A 20,658-nucleotide genomic window follows, 5' to 3' on the forward strand; every position below is an offset into this window, starting at 1 on the left:
TAAAAAAAGAAACTTTTCACAAAGATTTAAATAATTATGACATCTCAATAGCTTACTTTTTTTGTTGCTTAAACTATGCTCTTGACTCTGTTTCTCAATTTTGAATAGTTATTTTTTTAACAATAAAATTTACAACATTTTAATTAACTATCTCTTGATACAAATACATACCCAGTTGACATAGAATGTCAAAGTGAAATCAGCTAAAATACACCTGTGGATCTCTGAAGGTGACACGTTCAAACAATTACAAATATAAACAGCAATTGAATGTTGAAAAAGAAAATGCAAGATTGTCCACCACTTTATTTGAAATAAGAGTATATTGCCATGACGACACATCTACCGTTTACTTGTCAAGTACATTCCTCATTATGTCCCAGCCAGGCAGAGCTCAAATAACATATAAACATCCCATCTACAATCATTATTTTTCTTAATGTCTTCCTTTATATGATGTACAATGCTTGCCTCAAAATATTGTCCCAGTCTGGACAGTAATTTTTTTTCCTACATAGTCTTTAGTTACATTCAAAATGGCAGACAAAGAAAGGGTAGATAGTTATCCTCGCTATTAAGTTTTTATTTTAACAGCTCTGTTAAATTTGGAGGATACACAGATTTCCATCACTATATCTGATTGGTGAACAGGGCAACATCTGGAAACAAACAATACAATTTAAAAAAAAAAGAAGTGTGCGTCAAAATATGGGCATTTTTCTTGAAACATTAAAGTTTTACAGTCTCTAACAGCACGTGACTTCCTAATTCTAAAGCTCTAAGCATTAAAAAGCTGTGCTTTAAAATTAAATACTGCAAAATACTTGGGTGTATGGGCAGCAGTAATACAAATCTGAATTATCTTATGTCTGCTTCGGTGAAAAGCTAACATCTCAGGCTACTGTTTATTATAATATCACAGACTCTCACTCCCTAAAAACTCTGAGAATTCCACGTCTGAAAATGTTTTGCATTACTGACACCTAGTGGACAAGAGCTGTAATAACACCTGCTAATAAAGACACCGCTTCAGAGTGTGACCTCCTCTTCTTTTGTTTTTGTCTTCTGCCGCCCAGGCTTGATTGGTGACAGAAGGCACACTTTCTGTCACGACGTGGCTGTCACCACAACTCCATTCTCAATGGCTAAAACAAGCAAACACAAAAAAAGAAGATGTGAGATGGAAGCACAACACTTGAATGCATTGTTTTTCACTAGGAAAAAGTAGCGAGGTTAATCAGTTTAGTATCCTGAAAAAGCTGAAGAAATGTCAGTCGTTTCAGAAAGTGAAACTACATTCATTGCACATGGAGTAAAAATATTTAATGTATTTTATTGTAGTTCTGATTAAGGCTTACATATAATGAAACTCCAGCTTTGACTGGTGAGTCTGACAGATAAAATTATTTTATGTTGATGTGCAAGAACAGGGTCCATAAAATAATTAAATACACATGTAACTAATTATTTGCAACGGCTAATATAAGTTTATATTTTAATAATTTTAAGGGATATTTAATAAATTATTTATTAAATTAACTATTTAAACATATAATTAATAATTTACATGTTCTATGATATTTTTAATGAATGATTTAATGATGTATTATTTATTTAATATTGGGCCTCTGGGCCTTGTGAAGCTCCCCCAAATCCTTGAATGGGTGTCGCTTGACAACAATGTAAAACCTGGTTTACTTTTTTCCTACCATAATTTTTGCTTCCACATGATTTCACTTTTTGAAATGATGTATAAAAATATTTAACCTTTTTCATATTAATTTTTTTTAGATGCAGCTATATGTGTTGTTATGCATTTCTCTTTTTTATACATTAACAAAGATGTATTGCACCTTGTTAGGAGATCCAAACAATTAATTATCTTTTGTCTTCTGTCAGATGGAACAAAATTTAAGTTAATCTCCTTTAAATGTCATCAGTCATAGGCATTCTCACATGACTAGCTCTGTTTGCAGAATAAAGATGATTCTGACTCCAAATTAAATTAAAACAAACACTTGCTTCATCCACTCACTGGCCACTTTATTAGTAACAGTTGTCCAGTTGATTGTTAGCCCACTAACTTAATGCATTTCTCTTTTTTTTCCAGCATAAAATTATCTACAATTACTTGTGTAGTTATTATGTGTACACTTTGTTTTTCGTTAATTATAATTATTATAAAAGTGTCATTGTTCTTCTACAACCAATTGCGTAAAAGTGTTTTTTGTATTTAGATTTCTTTTTGCTCTTGCTTTAACTGCCGTTTTTTAACCTTTTGCCCTTTAAGGTGGAGGGCTACACTTTGTTTTGTTGTCTGCCTTCCTTCAGGTTAAACAGAGTCGCGTTGGGTTCTTACATGTTTGGCTGAATCAAATGCAAACAGCAACTCTGAGGTCTTACTTTGTTTTGCCAACGGTTTGTCGAAGGACTCCTTTGCTTCTTGTGCGACGTCCATGTCGAGCAGATCCTCTCCCAGAGCAGCAGGTGGCGCCGCCTCCTTGCTGGAGGATGGAGAAGAGTGGCAGCTGTGGCAGGGTTCTTCCTTGTCCGCTGGAGCCACAGGTGATGGAGGTTCTGGTTCTGTGCTTGAAAGAACTTCTAGGCTTGGCTCGGTGGAGGCCGCTGCCAGCTGAGTTGTCTCACCAACTGACCGCAGATGGGTCTGCTCAGATTTAGTCTCCTCCTCTGGTGTTGCCTCTGCAGTGACGACGGCCTCCTCTTCATCATCAGACGAAGCCTCACCAGAGGAGGAAGAGTCTTCGGGAGAGGAGCCTGTTTCCTCTGAAGGAGAGTCAGGGATTGCAGTGTTTTCTTTAGCCTCAGCGATTTCCTCAGGAAGTGAAACCGCTCTTTCCTTCTCCTCTTCCTCCTGCTCTGCGTCAGCTGCTGGAATCCGGTCAGCAGACAGTTCCTCAATAGTTAGACCATGTGGCACCTCTTCCACCTCAAACAGCTGCTCTTCAATATAAACAGCCGCCTCTACAGACATTTCCACTGTGGTCTGTAGAGGATGTTGTTGGAGATCTTCCTTCAAGTCCTTTCCATCGTCTTCCATTTGGTGCAGAGCTTTCCCCAGACTCTCCTCGCCCAAGGCCTGTTCAGCTGTTTGCAGATTGTGGGACAGCAGGAACCAGTCAGGATTTTATTCAAAAACACAACAACTTAAACTACTAACAATATATTTAATGTAGGATTTAAATCAGACCAACAAATGTCATGCATTTTACGTTTCTACCAAGTGAAACATGACCTATTTTATAATCACATTTGTAAAGACAGGATATCTATGACTGGATGGTCTATAGAGAGCTGCCTGCCTGGTTCATGCTCCTTGTGCCCAGTTGCAGTTTTACATATGGGCAGTTGCCCAGGGCGGCATTAGAAAGCAGGATGCTTAAACACCGTCTAAGAAGGGCGTCTAACATTTATCTGTCAGTTGCAGATGGTTCAGGTTTTGCTTATATGTGCAGTAAATGTGCAATTTTGGGCCCTGATGTTGGAGGTTCTACATCAGAAAAGGAACAATTATTGTACAATAATAATTTTAAAAAATGAAGGTGATATTAGACATTATCTTTCAACATGTTCCATGTATTTTGTGGTGTACACACAGCAATTTGTGTTTGCTACAAAACCATAACAAGCATAATACTACTCATAGTTATTTCTATAATAACTTAAGAAGAAGTTACTAATTATCTTAATTTAGATTGAACTTTTTTGACTGTATGCATGGAGATGCATGTCGCTGTAAGCTTCATTCATAAATATTACCGTTGGGTATTTTAAAAGTATTTCAAATACGAGAAAAAAAGAAAAGAAAATTTAAACCAATAAACATGATTTTTAGCTAGTATTGAGGTCAGACATGCTGCTTGTCCAGGACCAGCCCTCTTGTGCTGTTTACCAAATTCTGTTCAAAATTCTGTTTTTTTCAATAACAGGCAATAAAATGTACAAATGTATAATTTTTTTTTTAAATCCAGTTGAATTATGAAGTAAAGCATTTCAAATTCCCTTTTAACCCAGTGATATTTTAATCTTTATTGGTTTATTAGAACAACTTTTAATGCCCAAACAGATTAGTGATTTTTTTTTTTAAGGATAAACGTTGTACAGTATTGAGGAAAGTGGGAGCTACAGCATCCTCTGATACAGATAAGAAAATGACTTAAAAAGTTTAAGAAAAGATTTTATAATGACATGGATAAGGTTTATAAGATGGAAACCAGGTGGCGTAATCATTAAAAACAGAGCGACAATAAAAACATAAGCATCTGATAATACAAGGTGAAACCAAAAAGAAAATTTAAACTATTTATTCTTTATTTATGTTTTTGCCTGTTTGTTGCTGTGCAAAACAAATACCTTAGTTAGATTTAGTCTGAAAAAGAAGAGCCAGCAGGATTTTTTGGCCACTCTCTTAAGGCCGCCATAAAAACACGAGGAGATTCTTTCTGTTGCTCATATTGCTGATTTTTTTCTCCTCCAACAGTCAAACCATCATTTTCATTAAAACAAGACATTATCAGATTATTTCAGGTTTTCAGGAATGTAGAAGCAAAGGTAAAGAGAAAAAAAACGCCTCAGAAAAACTGGACTGATGAACCTCTGGTGTGCATAGCATATCGACTACTGTACAAAAATAAAACCAGAGCATGTTCCTTTTACTTTTTGTAAGAGAATGAGGTTCATGAGTCCTTTTCCCTCAGGCCAAGGGAATCAGGAATATAACACATCTACATCCTAAAAGCCCTTCTTTTCTAGATGCACCCCGCTGAGCGCTTCCACTTTCACGCAGCCACCTCTGCAGCATGGACTGCTTCAGGCTCAGGGGCTTCGGAGGGAGTCTCTGCATTAGCAGGGAGAGCAGGAGGGGCTTCATCTACGGCCGCCATACCAGCGCTCTCTTCTGCTGCTGCTGTGTCCTCAGCAGGCGTCACGGCTGCAACTTCAGATACGACTTCCGCAGCAGTCTCTTCCACCGCAACAGGCGCCCCCTCTGCGTCCGCCGGCTCAGCTGGAGCCTCAGCGACATCTGCCTCTGACGCCTCGGCGGCTGCTGGTTCTTCTGGGCTGGCCTCGGCGGTGGGCTCGGCTGACGTCTCTGCCGCCGGTTCTGGGGAAGCGGGGACGGGTTCCGGTGTGATCTCAGCTCCGGGAGCCGGTTCGTCCTCCGCTGGGGCGGATTCGGCTGGAAGGGACGACGCAGCCTCTGATGTGACTTCAGCTGCAGATGAAGAGGGTTAGAGCAAAAATGTTAAGTGAATGAAAGAGTCCCTGAAAAAAAATGCAAAAAGTTTCATCTTTGTCCAAAGTAAATTATTTGTTGTATTTCCTGACCAGGAGTACCAATAAATGAAGAGGTTTCTGTACATTAAGCAGAAGGCCACAGACACAGCCTATACTTAAACACATAAGATAAACAGAAGTGACTGCAGTAAAGCATTCAAGCTTACTTAAACTAATTCAGTGACACATGGCCGTGACAGGCAGGCTGGTAAACTGGTTAATGGATTACTGTTTAGGCCTACCTGTGTGTCATTCCTCTGTTAGGAGGAGAAAGCAACTGATTTATCATTATCACTGTTATGAAGAGAAAATGAATCAGAAACAATTTCTCATTAACACTGATGTCAAAGTATTTCACTCAGAAATTGAAATATTTTTGGTGTTTTCATGGTTCCAGTGTTTGGCTGTTTTTTGTTTTTGTTTTTTTTTCTTTTTTTTACCAGCTGGAAGATTGTGAGCTCAATCTCAAGCCAAAAAATATATTTTTTTCCCCCCCAATGATTTACCTTCCAAAAGCTACATTTGAAGAATGGAAAACTTTGTTTTGTTTCATTAGTTGCATAATTTAATTTGCTTCTGGCAACAAATTTCAAATTGAGTTGCTACATGACCCGTAAATCCTCTTTGTCCGTGAAGGTGGCGTTGTTTCACGGTTCCGACCTTTTTTACTAGGACATTGAATTTAGCTACAAAATGTTTTTTTTCACATTTTTCACAATTGGGTCCCATTTTTACAGTAAGTATTTTTGTGCTTGTCAAATAAACATTCATACATGTGACAGCTTAAAACTACAAAACTGTATGAATACTGCATAAGCATAAATCAAACATTTATAGATTTGTGAATATGTAAACCGTACGTTACATCTGGAATTGTGGCACTTCTGAGCACCATTGCTCATGTTTCCAGAGGAAATTAGATAAAAACTGGATCTTCATTTCAGAGAGAGACTGACTGACTGACAGGATTCAGCGCCGGATAGTCGGATAAAAGAACTTCCACTGATAAACTTTTATAAATATGACTCCGTAAAATCTTTTAGAGTCAAGTAGTTTTCCACCGACTGCCTCCCACGAACCAGCTTTGTCAAACAGAGATATCATTTGAGCACAAGAAGCTTTTTGACTGTGCAGGTTCTGTTGGGTCAGCAGCCTATATCTCATCAGTCTAAAAATGCAAAGCAGCTTCTGTTAAACTGTTCAGTTTATGAGCAACGCAGAGGCTGATCATCGTCAGGGTCTAAATATACTGACATATACAAAACATAGATGTTAAATTGTAGCTATAAAACAAGAGAGATGTTTGCACCATTTATCAGATCTGAGAACAGAATACAACTTTAAACTCTCTCCCACATCAGCAGTCAAATTGTTAAAGTTTCCATTTCGCCGAAGCAACTCTTCCACGGTACATCTGAACCATCAGGTTTTGCACTAGTTAAGGGCACAAAGCCACGATTTCTGCAAGCTGAGCAGACAAATAGCTCGCAGACACAAATCCAAACGGACAGGCAGGGTGAAGCCATTCAGAGGAGTCATTCTACCATGTGGGAGATTTGGGTGGAGCAGCCAGAAGCCGCTCTGAAAAACAGTTTTCAGGCTCACTGCACTCATTTCCAATTTGCTTTAGCACTTTTCAAACGTGCGTCTCTTTTCTTAACCGGACAGCTACTCAACGATGCAGAGTCACTTCACAACGAACGCCCTGGTGCTTTTCCACAAACAAGCTAAGTTATGAGAATTTAGAGGTTGCTCTTCGTGCAGCAGCTGAACTGCGCGGGACGTCTTCATTTGGTGCAACTCGCTACAGATGTAGGGAACGCTGCTTGGAGTTCACTGGGCTTTAGCTCAAATTATTTGGTTATAGCCAACTTAGCAGTTTTCCAGTTCATGCTCCTATTCTGAATCCAACTTTTTTTTGTATCTGTAGACAAAACCACTTCAATGCCTTCTCTTACTTACTGTAGATTTTACACCCAGCTCCGATGGGTATCTGATCATTGTAATAGATAATGACCTCTGATCAATTTGGAATGGCTTTTTCACCTTCCACCGATAATAATGGAATCATACATTTTCTTATAATGAGTAGACTATAGAGGATTACTTTAAGTCATCAATTATCAAAGAAGCTACGAAAGGTCCGATGTAAGGCAGCTCTTTATCCAACCCCAAAAAAAGTCAAGTATGAAAAGAGCACAACTGGAAAAATATGAAAAGATAATTGGACAGAAAAACATCACACTGCTAGCTAAACTGACTGGGCCAGTGTAAAACGAGGAGGAGTTTATTTTTCTTATTTTCTTCCACAGCAGGCGAATGCAACTCTTCCAGTTCCTGCAACCAGGACCTGATGGGCAGCAGGGGATCAGAGTTCCTGTTTCCTGTGAGGCTTTCAAAGATGTCAGTCTTAGCTTTATTCACTACTGGTATGTAGAACTTAAAACAGTACATCTTAATGTTTGGTGATTAGAGCCATTAGTGTTTTCTGTACTGATTTCTGATTTTATCTTACAAAAAAGTCCTGTAAAGGTCACAGTAAAGACACGTTCTGCTCACGTGAGACCAAAATCAGATTCTTTAGCCAACATGAAATGCTTGTTGGGAAACGCTTGTACCATTACATCACCCTGAATATCATCCTTACAATAAAAATCAGCATGCAGTGGGGGTGTTTCTTTAGCTGGAAGTAGAAAGCTGGTCACAGTTGAAGGGAAGTTACAAATATATACGCATACCACATTTTTAAGACTATTGTTTGTTAAAAAAAAAAAGTTGAACACATTTATTATTTCCTTCCACTTCAGATCTGAGTTGGTCAGTCACATAAAATCTCCAGAAAACACTTTAACATTAAGACAAAATGTAAAAAAGAAAGGTTCCATAGAAACTGTTTTTGTGGGACACTGTGCATGTTTTATTTTTTACAAAATGAGCTGATTTTACCTTTCTCCTCGGAGCTCATGTTGGCCAGTCTGTCCTCGTAACGTTCGGTATCACCGTTAACTGTTTTATAGGCCTGAGAACGAGAGAAGTGCACATTATAATCTTACATTAGTGTACAACAGTCATCACACATGGAATAAGGCAGCAGAAGCGTGCCGTTTTTCTCCAAGGAAACAAGACTTTCTGTTGTTCAAGTTCATGACTGAAGCGTCTCTGAGCAGACAACAGCCTCTGTGTGTCTGCTCCAGTGTGTTAAAGCTGAGGCGAAGTCTGGAGTCCAGCCTGCACTCTGGTCGGATGTTTACTGGCTCCAGATGACACCAGAAAAATATCATGCAACCCAAAATACAACCTTTATGTTTCGTCTCCTAAGAATGGTGACATTTTTTATTTTTTTTTGACTTTGTAATCAGGCAAACTTCTTGCTACATTGCTCCTGCTCCAAGCTAAGCTATTATTTCAACCAAAGTATCCAATGGTTCAGGATCTTATAAGCAAAGTGGCAAATTACATATTGAGTAGCCGAGTGGTCATATTTCATTGTTTGTACAAATTCATGTGAAAAAGCTTTCATGAGCACAAAAATAGACAAAAACCACTGGAACTTTCCTTTCAGCTATTCAGATATGGCGCTTTTTTCTGTCACCAAGACGACACTGATAAATCATCAAAGTCCACAGTTTCTAAAGTGAAACGAATGAGTGACGTGAAAGAAAGTTATTGATGTTGGTTAGTCGTGTGGGGAGACGTCTTATTTACGGTAGTAATTTTACTATTGAGTAAAAGAGAGAAAAAAATTAAACAAAGAACAGCTTAAACAAAAACAATAAACATTAAGATGAACAATCAATATTATTTTCTTCAATGATTTTTGGTAAAAGACTGCCAGTTTTATTCATTAGAGATTAAAGAAAGCATAAAATGTAGTGATGCTAAAATTTATCTTGTGAAAATTAAAAGAAAGATGCAAAAGTAGAATCTAATTTCAGAAAATGACACACCGAATAATGTTTATACATCTCTAAATGATCCGTGTGAACCTCTTTATGAATCAAACATTTCTTTTTACTGCTTTTTACAGGTCAGCAATAAAATACCGGTGAGTTTTTACTGGTATTTTTTGACACCTTTTATTTCAGAATGAACTCAAGATCTTTGAGGCTGAAACCCCTTGTTCACTCTAATCTTTAGCTCCCTTCACAGATTCTGTATCGGATTCCAATTAGGAGATTTTCTTTTATTATTATTCAAAAATTATAATATGCAGCAGGTTCTCAGGCTGAGGACAACATTTGTCATTGCTCATCTTTGTGGCGCTCACATAGACGACTGCAGCGGTAAGGCCTCCTCCACACAAAACAACGTACGCCAAGTTGGTGGATCCTCCAGGAACGCCTAAGGCCATGTGTCGCACCGGGGCAGCTGGGAAACACAACGTGAGAGCGTGAGTTTGGAAAAATGCACAAACCGAAAAAAAGTGAGCAGGTAAATTATTATTCATTCAACACCGTCCACAATATATCTATTATAAAACCTGTTAAATAAAAACAAAGACAGTATTTTTTTTCACCTATTAAGCCCCACAACACATAGAATCAAATCAAATCAACAGGAAAATGTTAGACATTGCAGAAAACACGATTTCCTCCTTCAGTAAGCAGTCACTCCATCATACGTTGTGTTGTGATAGCTACAGCATGTCTCCATCCTTTAATCCAGTTATACAACGAAGCTCTTTGTAACTGAGGACACGGAAAGATTTAGCAGCAGCCAAGCTAAACACAGAACTGTCCCTGAATTTAACCCCAACGCAAACAGTAAAACCCTCCCTGACTGATGCATCAAAACAAACAACTTCCAATTCGCCCAGCGGGTCCAGGCTCATGAAACAGTCCCTCCAGGGATCCGCAGTGATTCCGCTGAAAGCCCCTTTTAGTGGGTCGTTCTTGTGCCGCTTTAGTTGTTAAACATCACCAAGAGCAATACGAAAGGCAAAGCCCTAGGTAAGACTCTCGCAGATGCTGCCAGAGCCTAATCTCTCTCTAACAAGACAAAGAGCATATTAATGGATGCAGTTGCTGCAGAGGGTGAAGTCATTGCTTCTCAGGAGAGGGGAGTTTGCTTGTGAAGTTTGGACAGAAGCGTCTTCTTGGTTCACACGTGCTGTTGGGGCTTTCCTCCATTTATAAAACACTGAATTTGAACAAAGTTTCACATACCATACAAAATGAATACAACAAGTTCATTAATAGTGATGCATCAGCAGATAAAAGATTTATTTTTCTTTTTTTCTACTAATCAGTAGTGTGTTTTGTTTTATTACAAACTGTACAACATTAATAATATCAATTCTGCTGAAAGATGTGCCCACAAATCCTCCACAGGGAGAGACTGAAGAGTCTTCCTGATCAGAGATGTTTGAATTTTACTTATTTATTTAAGAAAACAGAACATGTTCTGCATGATGTGTGTTTCGGTTGGTGCAGCAAAAATCGATCCTAAAAAACAAAGACCAACCGTGAGTGATGAAGATCGACAATGAGCGGCTACCAAATAGTGTCACAGACAATAAACCTTTTAAAAATACAGCTATGAATTATGAAGCTTTTTAATTTTGTCTTTTCAGACTTCTTCCCTAAAGAGAACAGCTTAGATGAAGACTATGATGAAGATTCCAGAGAACAATTGTCTTCACAACTTTCACGCCATTTTTTTGTATTGTTCTTTAAGGTTTTGATTTGATTAGATCTTACTTCTTTTATTTTTCCCTTATTCTACCAGTATATTATTCTTACATTTGTTTTACATATTTATGCATATATTTATACATTTATCTTTGTGTATTGACTCTGCTTTCATCGCACCAACCTGTTATTAGACAAGCTGGTGCGATGGGAATGGATGTGCTTTATTCTCAGTGCAGGTTTCACACAGGAAGGTCATTACCGGCGCACCACCTCCAAGCGCCATTTCCTGTGAGAACCTAATGCAAATGTGAGTGTTTAAAGTGGGACTACTAAATTCTGCAACAAGAATCCTGAGGAGGAGGAAGAAGAAAATTAACATCTCACTGGTTTTATCTGTTCTTTCCAGAACTGCTTTTAAAGTGTAGTTCTTAAATTATTTAATTTTACCACACAAACTCTTCAGCTCCTGTGATCAAGGTTTTCGGTTGGTACGTAAAATTAAAACTAAAACTTACATGCATAGTTCAGACTTGAGATCGGCTAATGTTTTGTTTTTAGCCTGACTTTCATTTCGACTTTCAGAGTTATACCTTATTTTATTTTATTTTTTTACTTTCCGTACAGGAACGTCAGAGTTTGTCTTTGCTTTGTTTGTTTTGCATTTTCAATTTGATCGTCGGGTCTTTACTATTATTTGTCTTTTATGTTGTTTTCAGTATCACTTTAGATTTTAAAATCTCTTACATGTGATCATCTATTTTCTGTTCTGTTTCTTATTAGTAATACATAATTTATTTTATGTTTTTTGCGATTCTTCAGCGTTGTTGGCATGTTTGAACGCCTGTAAAAGCTCTTCATTCCATTTTACTGTGTGCTCTACAAACTGTTTTGCTTTTTGGTAGTAAAAACCACTTTTTGCAAAAAGTGCTGCACACGCATTAAAGTTACCACGAAAGGATGCTGGGTGACTCCTGCTCTTGTCGAGTCAGGCAGTCCGAATCTATGTGACATTTTTAGATGAAGGAGAGTTCATCCTGAACTCACCAAAACAACAGAGAATCTTATTTGAGCAACAGATTCAGGAATTGGAAAACTAAGCTGTTTTGTTTTTCTTGCTCCACATTTAGCAAAAGAGAAAAACCAGTCATGTTGAGATGGTCATTGTTCTAGATCTGCTGGATTTAAAGCTCAGGGTTTCCATTTTTGTGCACGGCTTTCCTAGTAAAGTTTACTCATATTGCCCAGTCGTGGATGCTTTTGTAGCCATCTGTCCTTCCTCCTTCTCTAATACCCAAGACACAGCAGCTCCATGCGCAGGTTATTTATACAGGTAATCAGTTAATCCCTGTGGATTCCTCAAGTTCAAGCTGCATGTAAAAATGAACGCACGTCAGGCAGAAAACAGCCTGCAAGGTCAGTAGCTTCCTGCATCCAGCTCTGCTGTCTTTGTTTAAATCAGAAACTCACACAATAATAGTTTTCCAGCCAGTTTTGCAGGGATTTTCTGAAACAGGAAATTAAAGCTGCCCCTCGCCCTCAGGACAGATTCCACAAGCTCAAACTCCAAACGCAAAGGACGATCAGGGGAAGCATGCACGCAGAAAGATGGAAAAAAGAACAAGAGTACAGTTCAACTCCAACGCTTCCAAAATGCTTGAGACATGGAATGAGACATGCTAATGGTGCACAGTGTTAAAAGTCCCATCACTGTTGCATGATTCCCATATTTGGACTGATACTGCAGAATATAGTTCACAATTTGAAAATGACACCAATTCAACAAAAAAATTTGAAAATACTAACCAAAATATGGAAACGGTTTGAAACATTTTATCCACAGTTCAAGAGTTTTAGCTGCAAACCTCTGACATGCATGTAAGAACTGCGTGTTCCCCATCCAGGACACACCTCCTTCACTCAGACTCTGCACATTAAAAACCAGCTAAGATTCTCTCTTCCAAAATAACCTTAAAAAACGGATATAGCTAGTAATAATCACTTTTTTTTTTAAATCACACTTTTAAAAGTTACTCCCGCCGTTTCCCCACCCAACGACGAAAACACATCAAGCTTGTTCCCCCGACTTCTTTTAAAGAACACCAGTTCCAATGATGATTGATAATTAGACTAAATACCAGACAGTGGTAAATAAACAACATACTGCTCTTGGATATGGGCCTCAGAAGCCACCGTGCCAGCGGCCCGACTCTCTGCAATGCCCGTCTGCAGAACATGTTGATGTCTTTTCAGCAGCAGGTGGAACGACGCGTCTGCCTCCAGTCGCTCTTTGGAGATAAATGACCAGCAGCGCTCTCCTCCTGTGCAATGCTAGGGATAAAGAGCACACCAGCACCCACTCCGAAACAAAAAGAACGCCCCCTGCAGGTGACAATCTCAAACTACAAATGGACAAGGGGGAAAAGAAAAGCAATCTTCTTGGAAGTAGGAATGTGTGTTTCTGCAGACGTTGAGCTGAATTCTTAAATCTCATTTAATAGTCACCGATCAGACTGATGGAAGTGATCTGTCTTTACGATCCGTCTGCATGTGTGAGGGTGAGAAGGTTCAGACAGCCCGCAGGCTGCGTTTCAAACGGATTACAGACCAAACCGTCTGCACGGAAAGAGCGGACTGGAGTTGCACAACGAAGCAAACGGTGCCAGAGTATTGATGTGAAACACTGATGTCAGAGACAAAGCCCAAACCGAATGGAGGGAGGCGAAGAAGAGGCGCACAGGCCACAAATAATCATTGCTTCAGCAATATCAGTCAGAGGTGACATTGTTTTCTTGCTTTTTTTTTATTATTTATTCTGCCCACTTCGATACATTGATTTTAACTATTCCATTTCTTTTTCTTTTTAAAACGTTTTTTTTATTGTAACAAATTTTATTTGTGATGCTTTACATAAATCTTTCTTGAAAAGTAGATGCGTCTCACCCGCACAAATGTCATTCGGAATTAATGAATGTAAACAGACACGAATTCAACTGTTTCCTTATTTCTTACATAATCCAATGTAGTTAAAATTAAAGTTTAAAAAAGAAAAATGTTCGTAGAAAAACCTTCAGAAGCCTTGGAGAGCTATTGATTGTGACTTTTTTTAAGTAACGATTGCAAAAAAAAAAGGAAGTCTGAGTTTACAATGACAAACATCAGAACAGAGATCGTTTACAAGTTACGTCAATTATAATGGATCTGGTGAACCTACAGTTCTGAAATGATCTCTTTGCGTTGTTTAACTGGAGACACATTTACAAAGAGCTTAGAAATGATCACAGGATCTCACTGAGCAAAGGGATCAGCAGATAGGGGAAGAATATGGCACAACAAACCTTTCTAGATAAGGTAAGAATAATGTTTTATGACCTCGCCTTGCTTTAAACCGTCTGCTACATCTTTCTGAACCCACATGAAGCTCTAATAAAATGCATTTAGGTTAGTTGACATGACAAAGTGTCGAAAAGATCAAGCATAAAAGCTCTCACAAGGTACTGTATATATATGTGAAGTAGAATTTCAGTTTGTGCATTTCATGTATGAAAAATAAAGATTACATTTTAAAATGCAAGTCCCCGCATGAGACGGTAGCAATGATCTCACTATGACACCAATTTTTTTGCAAAATCACAATGTTCCTGTTTTTATATGTGATCATGACATAGCAGCACCACAAAAGGAGAGATCTGATGTCCTGCCTCTGAACATAAACGTGTGGATGTAACTGAGGACTAAAGATGGACTAATAAATGTTAGTCCATCTTGAGATTGTTGCACAATCTCAGCATAGTTTCCAAAGGATGACTAAAGTTTTTTTTTTTTTCCTAAGAGACATGAACTAAGTTTTCTGTTATAAATTACTTTAAAAAACAAACAAAAAAAAAGCACATTTTGCTTCTTCAGCACAAACATCTTTACTGTTTTCATGGTTTTCTCCAGAAAAGCCTGCCGTCGTCCCTTCGATTATCGTCTTCTTTGAGTTCACAGTGAGACTTCTAACGTTTGACTGGTGAATGTTGCACCAGTGCAGGGCACACACACATACACACCCACCCACACACTCTGCTGTGTGTGTGTCCCTCATGTGACCAGCTATGAATCACCGATTACACACATCATCACAGAAACACATGTGATGCACTTTTTCCACACAAACACACATCGGGGTCACGCATAAGAACGCAGTGTGATCGCCGTGAAGTTTGTTCCTCCAGGATGAAATGCTGAATGAGAAACGGTCAGAGGAGCGTCATAAAAACATCATGTTATTGTTACAGCGCGTTAACTGATGGATGTTTCATATCAAGAGTAAAGAAATCACAGCCGGACCGGCCTAAAACCTTTCAGCTTGCAGCTCTTTGGTGAACATGTTCAACATACGAGGATGCCGTCACACCATCAACCCTCCGGATTGTTAATTGCGCACTTCACAGAAATATTTACATTCCTTAAGGTCACCTTTTTGACCACAGGATCCTCTGACACAAAATCATGGAAAACAAACAAAACTTCCCAAATGTCACACACACTTGCGAAAACTCTTAGTTTAACAGTTACATGCAGACACAAAGTCTGTGCTGCTAAAACATAAAACATTTTGAGCAAAATATATATTATGCCACTTATGCATTCAAAACTGTCCATAACCTCATCTGATTTTAACCTTAAAGTGAATGTGAGGACCTGTGTTTGTCTTTTCTTTTACAGGCTGGAAAAGGTAGAAGTCTGACTGGCGAATGTTTTGCCACGTTAAGGAATAAAAACAGATTTCAGTAATTGAGCTGGTGGTCAGGGGAAAACTGGTGGAGCCAGAATAAAAGCCATTTCTGAAGTACGTTGAAATTTGAAAAATAAAAGAACAAGTCGATTTGTCAGGCTTTTATTTAAGCTCAAGCTGCACCAGTGCAACAAATATAAAAACATAAAAAATTGTACAAATCATTGATCTTTCAAAAATGATGTTCCCCATATTTTGACCTGGAACAACCTGAAGTACTGGAGTCTCCATTGGCAGTGTCTGAAGGGAAAGAGTCGGAGTGGGAGAACGGTCCCAGATAGCGCACATTCCCAGTGAGACAACAGGCTGAGAATAAACACGTCACTGTGCTGAAGGCTCAAGGATGTTTGAATTAAGTCTTTTATTTTGAAACAAGATCACAAATATACAGAAAAATTTCAAGGAATACATCATTATGAAAATCAAAGCTCTTACAAAAAACATTTGGCATTGGTCAAAATTAATCACAAGGTGAATTTTTACATTTAGATGCTCACATATTAAAAAGCCATAGAGTCACATTTTCAACTTGGAGGGGTGGACTGCAGAGGGAATCGGAACCGGTCTCAGCAGCAACTCCACGGCTCCTTTTCCTGCTTTCTCCTGTGAACTTTAAAAGATCCGCTGTACGCTGGAGAGTTAGCCACTAGTGTCTTGTGTCTCTTCAGCATCGTCCCGACGGCAGTGACAATGTCCTCCACTTCACTCCGCTGAAGCAGCTCCTCTCCTTCATCTCGGTTTCCGTTTAAGCGTTTCTTAGGCAGGTCCTTGGCAGAAGTCTCAAAGAAAACCATCCCACGAGCCTTGGCGAAGTTCATCGCCAGCTCCTGGCTCACATGGCAGTCGGTTCTGCCGGCATCACGGAGATCGCTCTTATTCCCAATGAGGAACCTGAGGAGAAAGGTAACAAATTGAACGAGTCACTGTGGAGCTACACAGGGCTTTGCACTTGGGACATTTTTCAAATTGCAAGCTTCCTGCAGGCTTTGTTTGGGGAAACTTAACGTCTTATGCAGATCAACCAGTTTTAACCAATCATGTCTAAACCAACAGCTGAACTGCACCTATTAGACTAAAAGGAATTGGATTTGTTTATTGTAGAGGAGTAAATATTAAAATTAATAAAAATCAGATTTTAATTCAAACAAAAAGACAATAGACAAAGAATATATCCAAGATCAGTTCCCATTTCTTATTTAATGGCTGACAGCAATGATAAATCATGTCATATCAAGTTTTGCAAAAGGTAATTTTGAAACTTAGTTTTTATTATGGAAACTGGCCTCAATATAGTTGATGCTGAGCGAGTTCTTTTATTTAAACATTTATTTCACCAGGAAAATCCCATTGAGATTAAAAAGTTACTTTGCAAAAGAAACTGGCAGCAGCACACAGATTACAAGAACACTCAAAGCAAAACCAGAAACCGTTAACGCCGTCATAAAAGTCAACACTGTTATAGTTCAAGACTTTAAAGTTCATCGTTTGTATTAAAACAGAAATCAAATCAATTCACTGTTTGTGCACAGTTATGCCAACTTCTGGGCTGATGCAAAAATAAACCAGGCATTTTTAAGAATTATTAAACAAGCTATTGCATCTCATCTTTAAAAATAATTCTTCATAATATTATTTGTATTGCCACCATGAAGTCGATTTATTTCTAAAAGTTTCTGTTTTGCATTAAACTTCAGTGCTTTTACTTTAACTTACTTGGGTATTTCATGACCCAGAGAGTTCTGCCGACACTCTTCCACCCAGGCGTTCAGCCCATCAAAACTGGCCGGACAGGTGACGTCGTAAACAAACAGCACTGCGTGGACGTTCCGATAATAGTGCTGCACCATGGACTTCCGGAAGCGCTCCTGTCCTGCGGTGTCCCACAGCTGGAGCTGATCGGCGGGATGCAAAATGAGAAACAAGGGATTGAGTACGGAACCGAGATGTGGCCTTTTCTCAAAGTTAGGTGGCAGAGACAAAAACATTAAAAAAAAAAGGGGGAAATGAATGAGGCTGAAGGCAAACAGAGGAAAAGCAATCGTGTGTTGAATTAGCGCCAAACAGGCAGAACAGAAGCAAAGAAAAGATGGCGTCATTCGGAGAAATAAGAGCGCGTCGTTTCTGATGGCGAGCAAAGGAAAGAAAAACACGTCGACTTTGACCTGGAGAACGTTCAGGTCAATATTTTGAAACGAGACGTTTCTTTCTTTTCTTCTTAGTACTTTAAAATTGACTCAGCAGCAGGATGAGCGGCTGGACAGGTCCGTTTCACACCAGGACATCAGATGAGTCCTAAGAGAATTAGCAGGACTCAAAGTCCATCTCTTTTTGCTTGAACATGATCGTCTCAATCAATGAGTGTGGTGCAGACTTAGACAGTCGATCCAAAATGTCCACATCATCCTGTTTGGACTTGGAGCAGATTGCAGCGCTACGTTCCTCACCAGCAGGACAGACGGGAGAAAGATCTGGATGTCAAGTAAATGATCCAATACAGTATTATGAGCTGTAATTGTTTTCTAATTGAACAGACAATCAGTCTTGGGTTTTCTTTGGTATAACGCCACAAGCTTAGCAAACTTTTCCTCTGAAAGTTACCCTCATTCAAAAATGTTTAATCTCCACCAAACTTTAATTTTTAAAGTATATACTCTGCCATTGGGCTTATAATTTACTAAGCTTTACTTTAACATTTCTTGTCTTTTCCTTGATCCTGATTTGAACAACAATAAAACTTCCCCACAGAATGATGCCGCCATGTTTAACCACAGAGGGACGTATTAATTGGACTAACATTGTACATATAATTAGCAACGTTTTGCATCATCTCCATCAGATTCCCAATTTCATAAGTTGGCACAAAGGCCTGATTTAATAAGTTGCTCCTCAGACCTGTACAGGCTGCAAGAATATTAAAAAGTTAATTTATTTATCTCAGTGACTTTCCCGTTAGAGGCTGTTATTTTCAAAAGGTACGTTTAATCAGAGAGACGAGCCTCATCGGAACCCATATTCTAATTTACTGAGATGCAACCTGCAAACGCCGACGACATTATACTGTGTGCTTCCTCAGACCAACCCTGTCTCACTCATCTATGGCAACTCGTTAAGCCCAATTATACTCCTCATGAATAACCTTCTGAAGGCGATTCATGAAACGTCGTCCACGTCAGGCGTGTGTCTGGTTTTCACAAGCTTCAGATTTGCGCTTTCCAAATTTCCAGGCTGACTAATGTTTTTTTTATATACATTTTGTTGCAGCATGATGTGTTAACGGCATATATTTGAATATTTTGACACAAATCTCCTGATTTTGACAGGAAAGATCAAACGCCATCAATCAACCTATGTTTACTTGAAAGTAATATTCCATATGAAGAAACAAAGCAACAACTCCCATCAAAACCGATGTTTGTAGATGTTCGAGAAAATCAGATGTTTTTTGCAAAGAATGGGCACATATCAGTCTTTTGATCTGCAAAGCAAAGACAAACGTCAAAGCTTACAGCTGTAGCTGCTGTGTGGTTTTACAAAGCACTGACTGCAAGCACTTGTACAAACAAAACAAAAACATATGCATCCTTTTCCTTCCCTTCCCAATAACACTCCAGCTTGTGTTTACCCATCACATCAAATGCAAAGTTGTTGTTTAACGATAAAATTATATACATGATAAAATAAAAATCACCATGACATCTTGAATCTAAGGCAGATGAGTTTTGCTATTGAGCAACATGACACTCCTCCCATCAGAGACCAGAGGGGGAATCAAACCATCTCCTCCTAACGGCATAGAGCAGAAAAAGTTAGACACTTCCTCTGTCATGTGTCAATTTCAAAACACTCAGGAAACCAACCAACACCCACACACATCGTTTTTAAAATTATTTTTATGGAGAGCTTATTGCCATGTCTGCAGGATGCAGCTTCTCAACAAATCACATTGTTGAGAATCACAACAAATTAGATGCACTGGTGAGGTTCTCACACACACACACACACACACACACACACACACACACACACACACACACACACACACACCACTAAAATTATTTCTCCACGCAGTGATTTATAAGTTGCAGACACACAAAGTCCGGCTCATTTTCTGCCATCCTGGGAATTTGCTGCTCAGCTGAGAACAAGCAATAGCTCCATGAAAAAGAGGAAGAAAATACCAAAAATGTTTTAGCTTGAGAACGATCTATGCCTTGCGTAAAAAAAACAAAAAAAGAAAACGTTTTGGCACATTGGCACATGTCTGCACCGCCTTCGGGTGATTTTAACTTAAAACGAGTAACAAAAAAAAAAGTCTCCCCTTACTTTTATTTTCTCTCCATCAACTTCCAGCGCTCTCTCGCGGAAGTCCACCCCGATCGTGGCCTCAGTCCTGCGGAGGAACTCTCCGGCGCACAGTCGGTGCGTCAGGCAGGTCTTCCCCACGCCGGAGTCTCCAATCACCAGCACCTTGAAGGTCCGACAGCGGCTAATCAGGGAGGACACGCTGCCCAGAGAGCTGGAGAACTCAAGAGAGGACTCCATGAACCCGGATCCAAACTCTGTGACTCCAGTGATTCTGGGACAAAAGCTTCCCTTTAATCAGGTCCGTCCTTTTTGACCAAAAGCTGCTCAGCCTCACTCCACGGCGCTGGACGACCGCGTGGGTGACAGAAGAGGGGAAGTGGGCCGTCTTTGCTTCAACATCTGTGTTTGATTTATCGGAGGAGCCAGAGGGCGGAGAGTTCATCGGACACAGACATCGAGACCTGACATGTTGATTGATGGGGGGCGAAGTTTTGAATTCCTTTTCTTAACACGTTTCACATAAGCACACTTATAACAGACAACCCGAGTGTGTGTGTGTAAAAGCTTTCCAAAGGAAGTGGCACTTCAAAAATAAGTAAGTAAATAAATAAATATCTTATTGCTGAATCACGATCGACAATTTTAACT

At 39.1% G+C, this 20,658-nt stretch overlaps 2 protein-coding genes across 2 annotated transcripts; both read right to left on the reverse strand.

Annotated features, from left to right (window-relative positions):
* Nucleotides 1-288: 288 nt before the first annotated feature.
* On the reverse strand, nucleotides 289-13,265 carry LOC106931164 (uncharacterized). The gene is made up of 6 exons (XM_015009142.2): nucleotides 13,090-13,265; nucleotides 9,563-9,663; nucleotides 8,242-8,314; nucleotides 4,904-5,233; nucleotides 2,404-3,105; nucleotides 289-1,145 (listed from the first exon to the last, which is right to left on the reverse strand). The coding sequence occupies exons 1-6, from the start codon at nucleotides 13,160-13,162 to the stop codon at nucleotides 1,108-1,110; spliced, it is 1,317 nt and encodes a 438-aa protein (XP_014864628.2). The 5' UTR covers nucleotides 13,163-13,265; the 3' UTR covers nucleotides 289-1,107.
* A 2,782-nt stretch (nucleotides 13,266-16,047) lies between these two features.
* LOC106931165 (ras-related protein Rab-33B-like) lies at nucleotides 16,048-20,658 on the reverse strand. The gene is made up of 3 exons (XM_015009143.2): nucleotides 20,029-20,658; nucleotides 17,419-17,597; nucleotides 16,048-16,596 (listed from the first exon to the last, which is right to left on the reverse strand). Exons 1-3 carry the CDS (start codon nucleotides 20,245-20,247, stop codon nucleotides 16,272-16,274), a joined length of 723 nt encoding a protein of 240 aa, XP_014864629.2. The 5' UTR covers nucleotides 20,248-20,658; the 3' UTR covers nucleotides 16,048-16,271.

This window comes from Poecilia mexicana, unplaced genomic scaffold (genome assembly GCF_051168715.1).
Source record: "Poecilia mexicana isolate PSO_F unplaced genomic scaffold, ASM5116871v1 scaffold_1, whole genome shotgun sequence".
NCBI lineage: Eukaryota > Metazoa > Chordata > Actinopteri > Cyprinodontiformes > Poeciliidae > Poecilia > Poecilia mexicana.

Coding starts and splice junctions, on each gene's coding strand:
- LOC106931164 (XM_015009142.2), bottom strand. CDS start 13,162: ATGTTCTGCAGACGGGCATTGCAGAGAGTCGGGCCGCTGGCACGGTGG. Junction 9,664..13,089: donor GAGGCCCATATCCAAGAGCA/GTATGTTGTTTA, acceptor TGTGTTTCCCAG/CTGCCCCGGTGCGACACATG. Junction 5,234..8,241: donor CATGAGCTCCGAGGAGAAAG/GTAAAATCAGCT, acceptor CTTCATCTGCAG/CTGAAGTCACATCAGAGGCT.
- LOC106931165 (XM_015009143.2), bottom strand. CDS start 20,247: ATGGAGTCCTCTCTTGAGTTCTCCAGCTCTCTGGGCAGCGTGTCCTCC. Junction 17,598..20,028: donor TTGATGGAGAGAAAATAAAA/GTAAGGGGAGAC, acceptor CCCGCCGATCAG/CTCCAGCTGTGGGACACCGC. Junction 16,597..17,418: donor CTGGGTCATGAAATACCCAA/GTAAGTTAAAGT, acceptor CTTTCTCCTCAG/GTTCCTCATTGGGAATAAGA.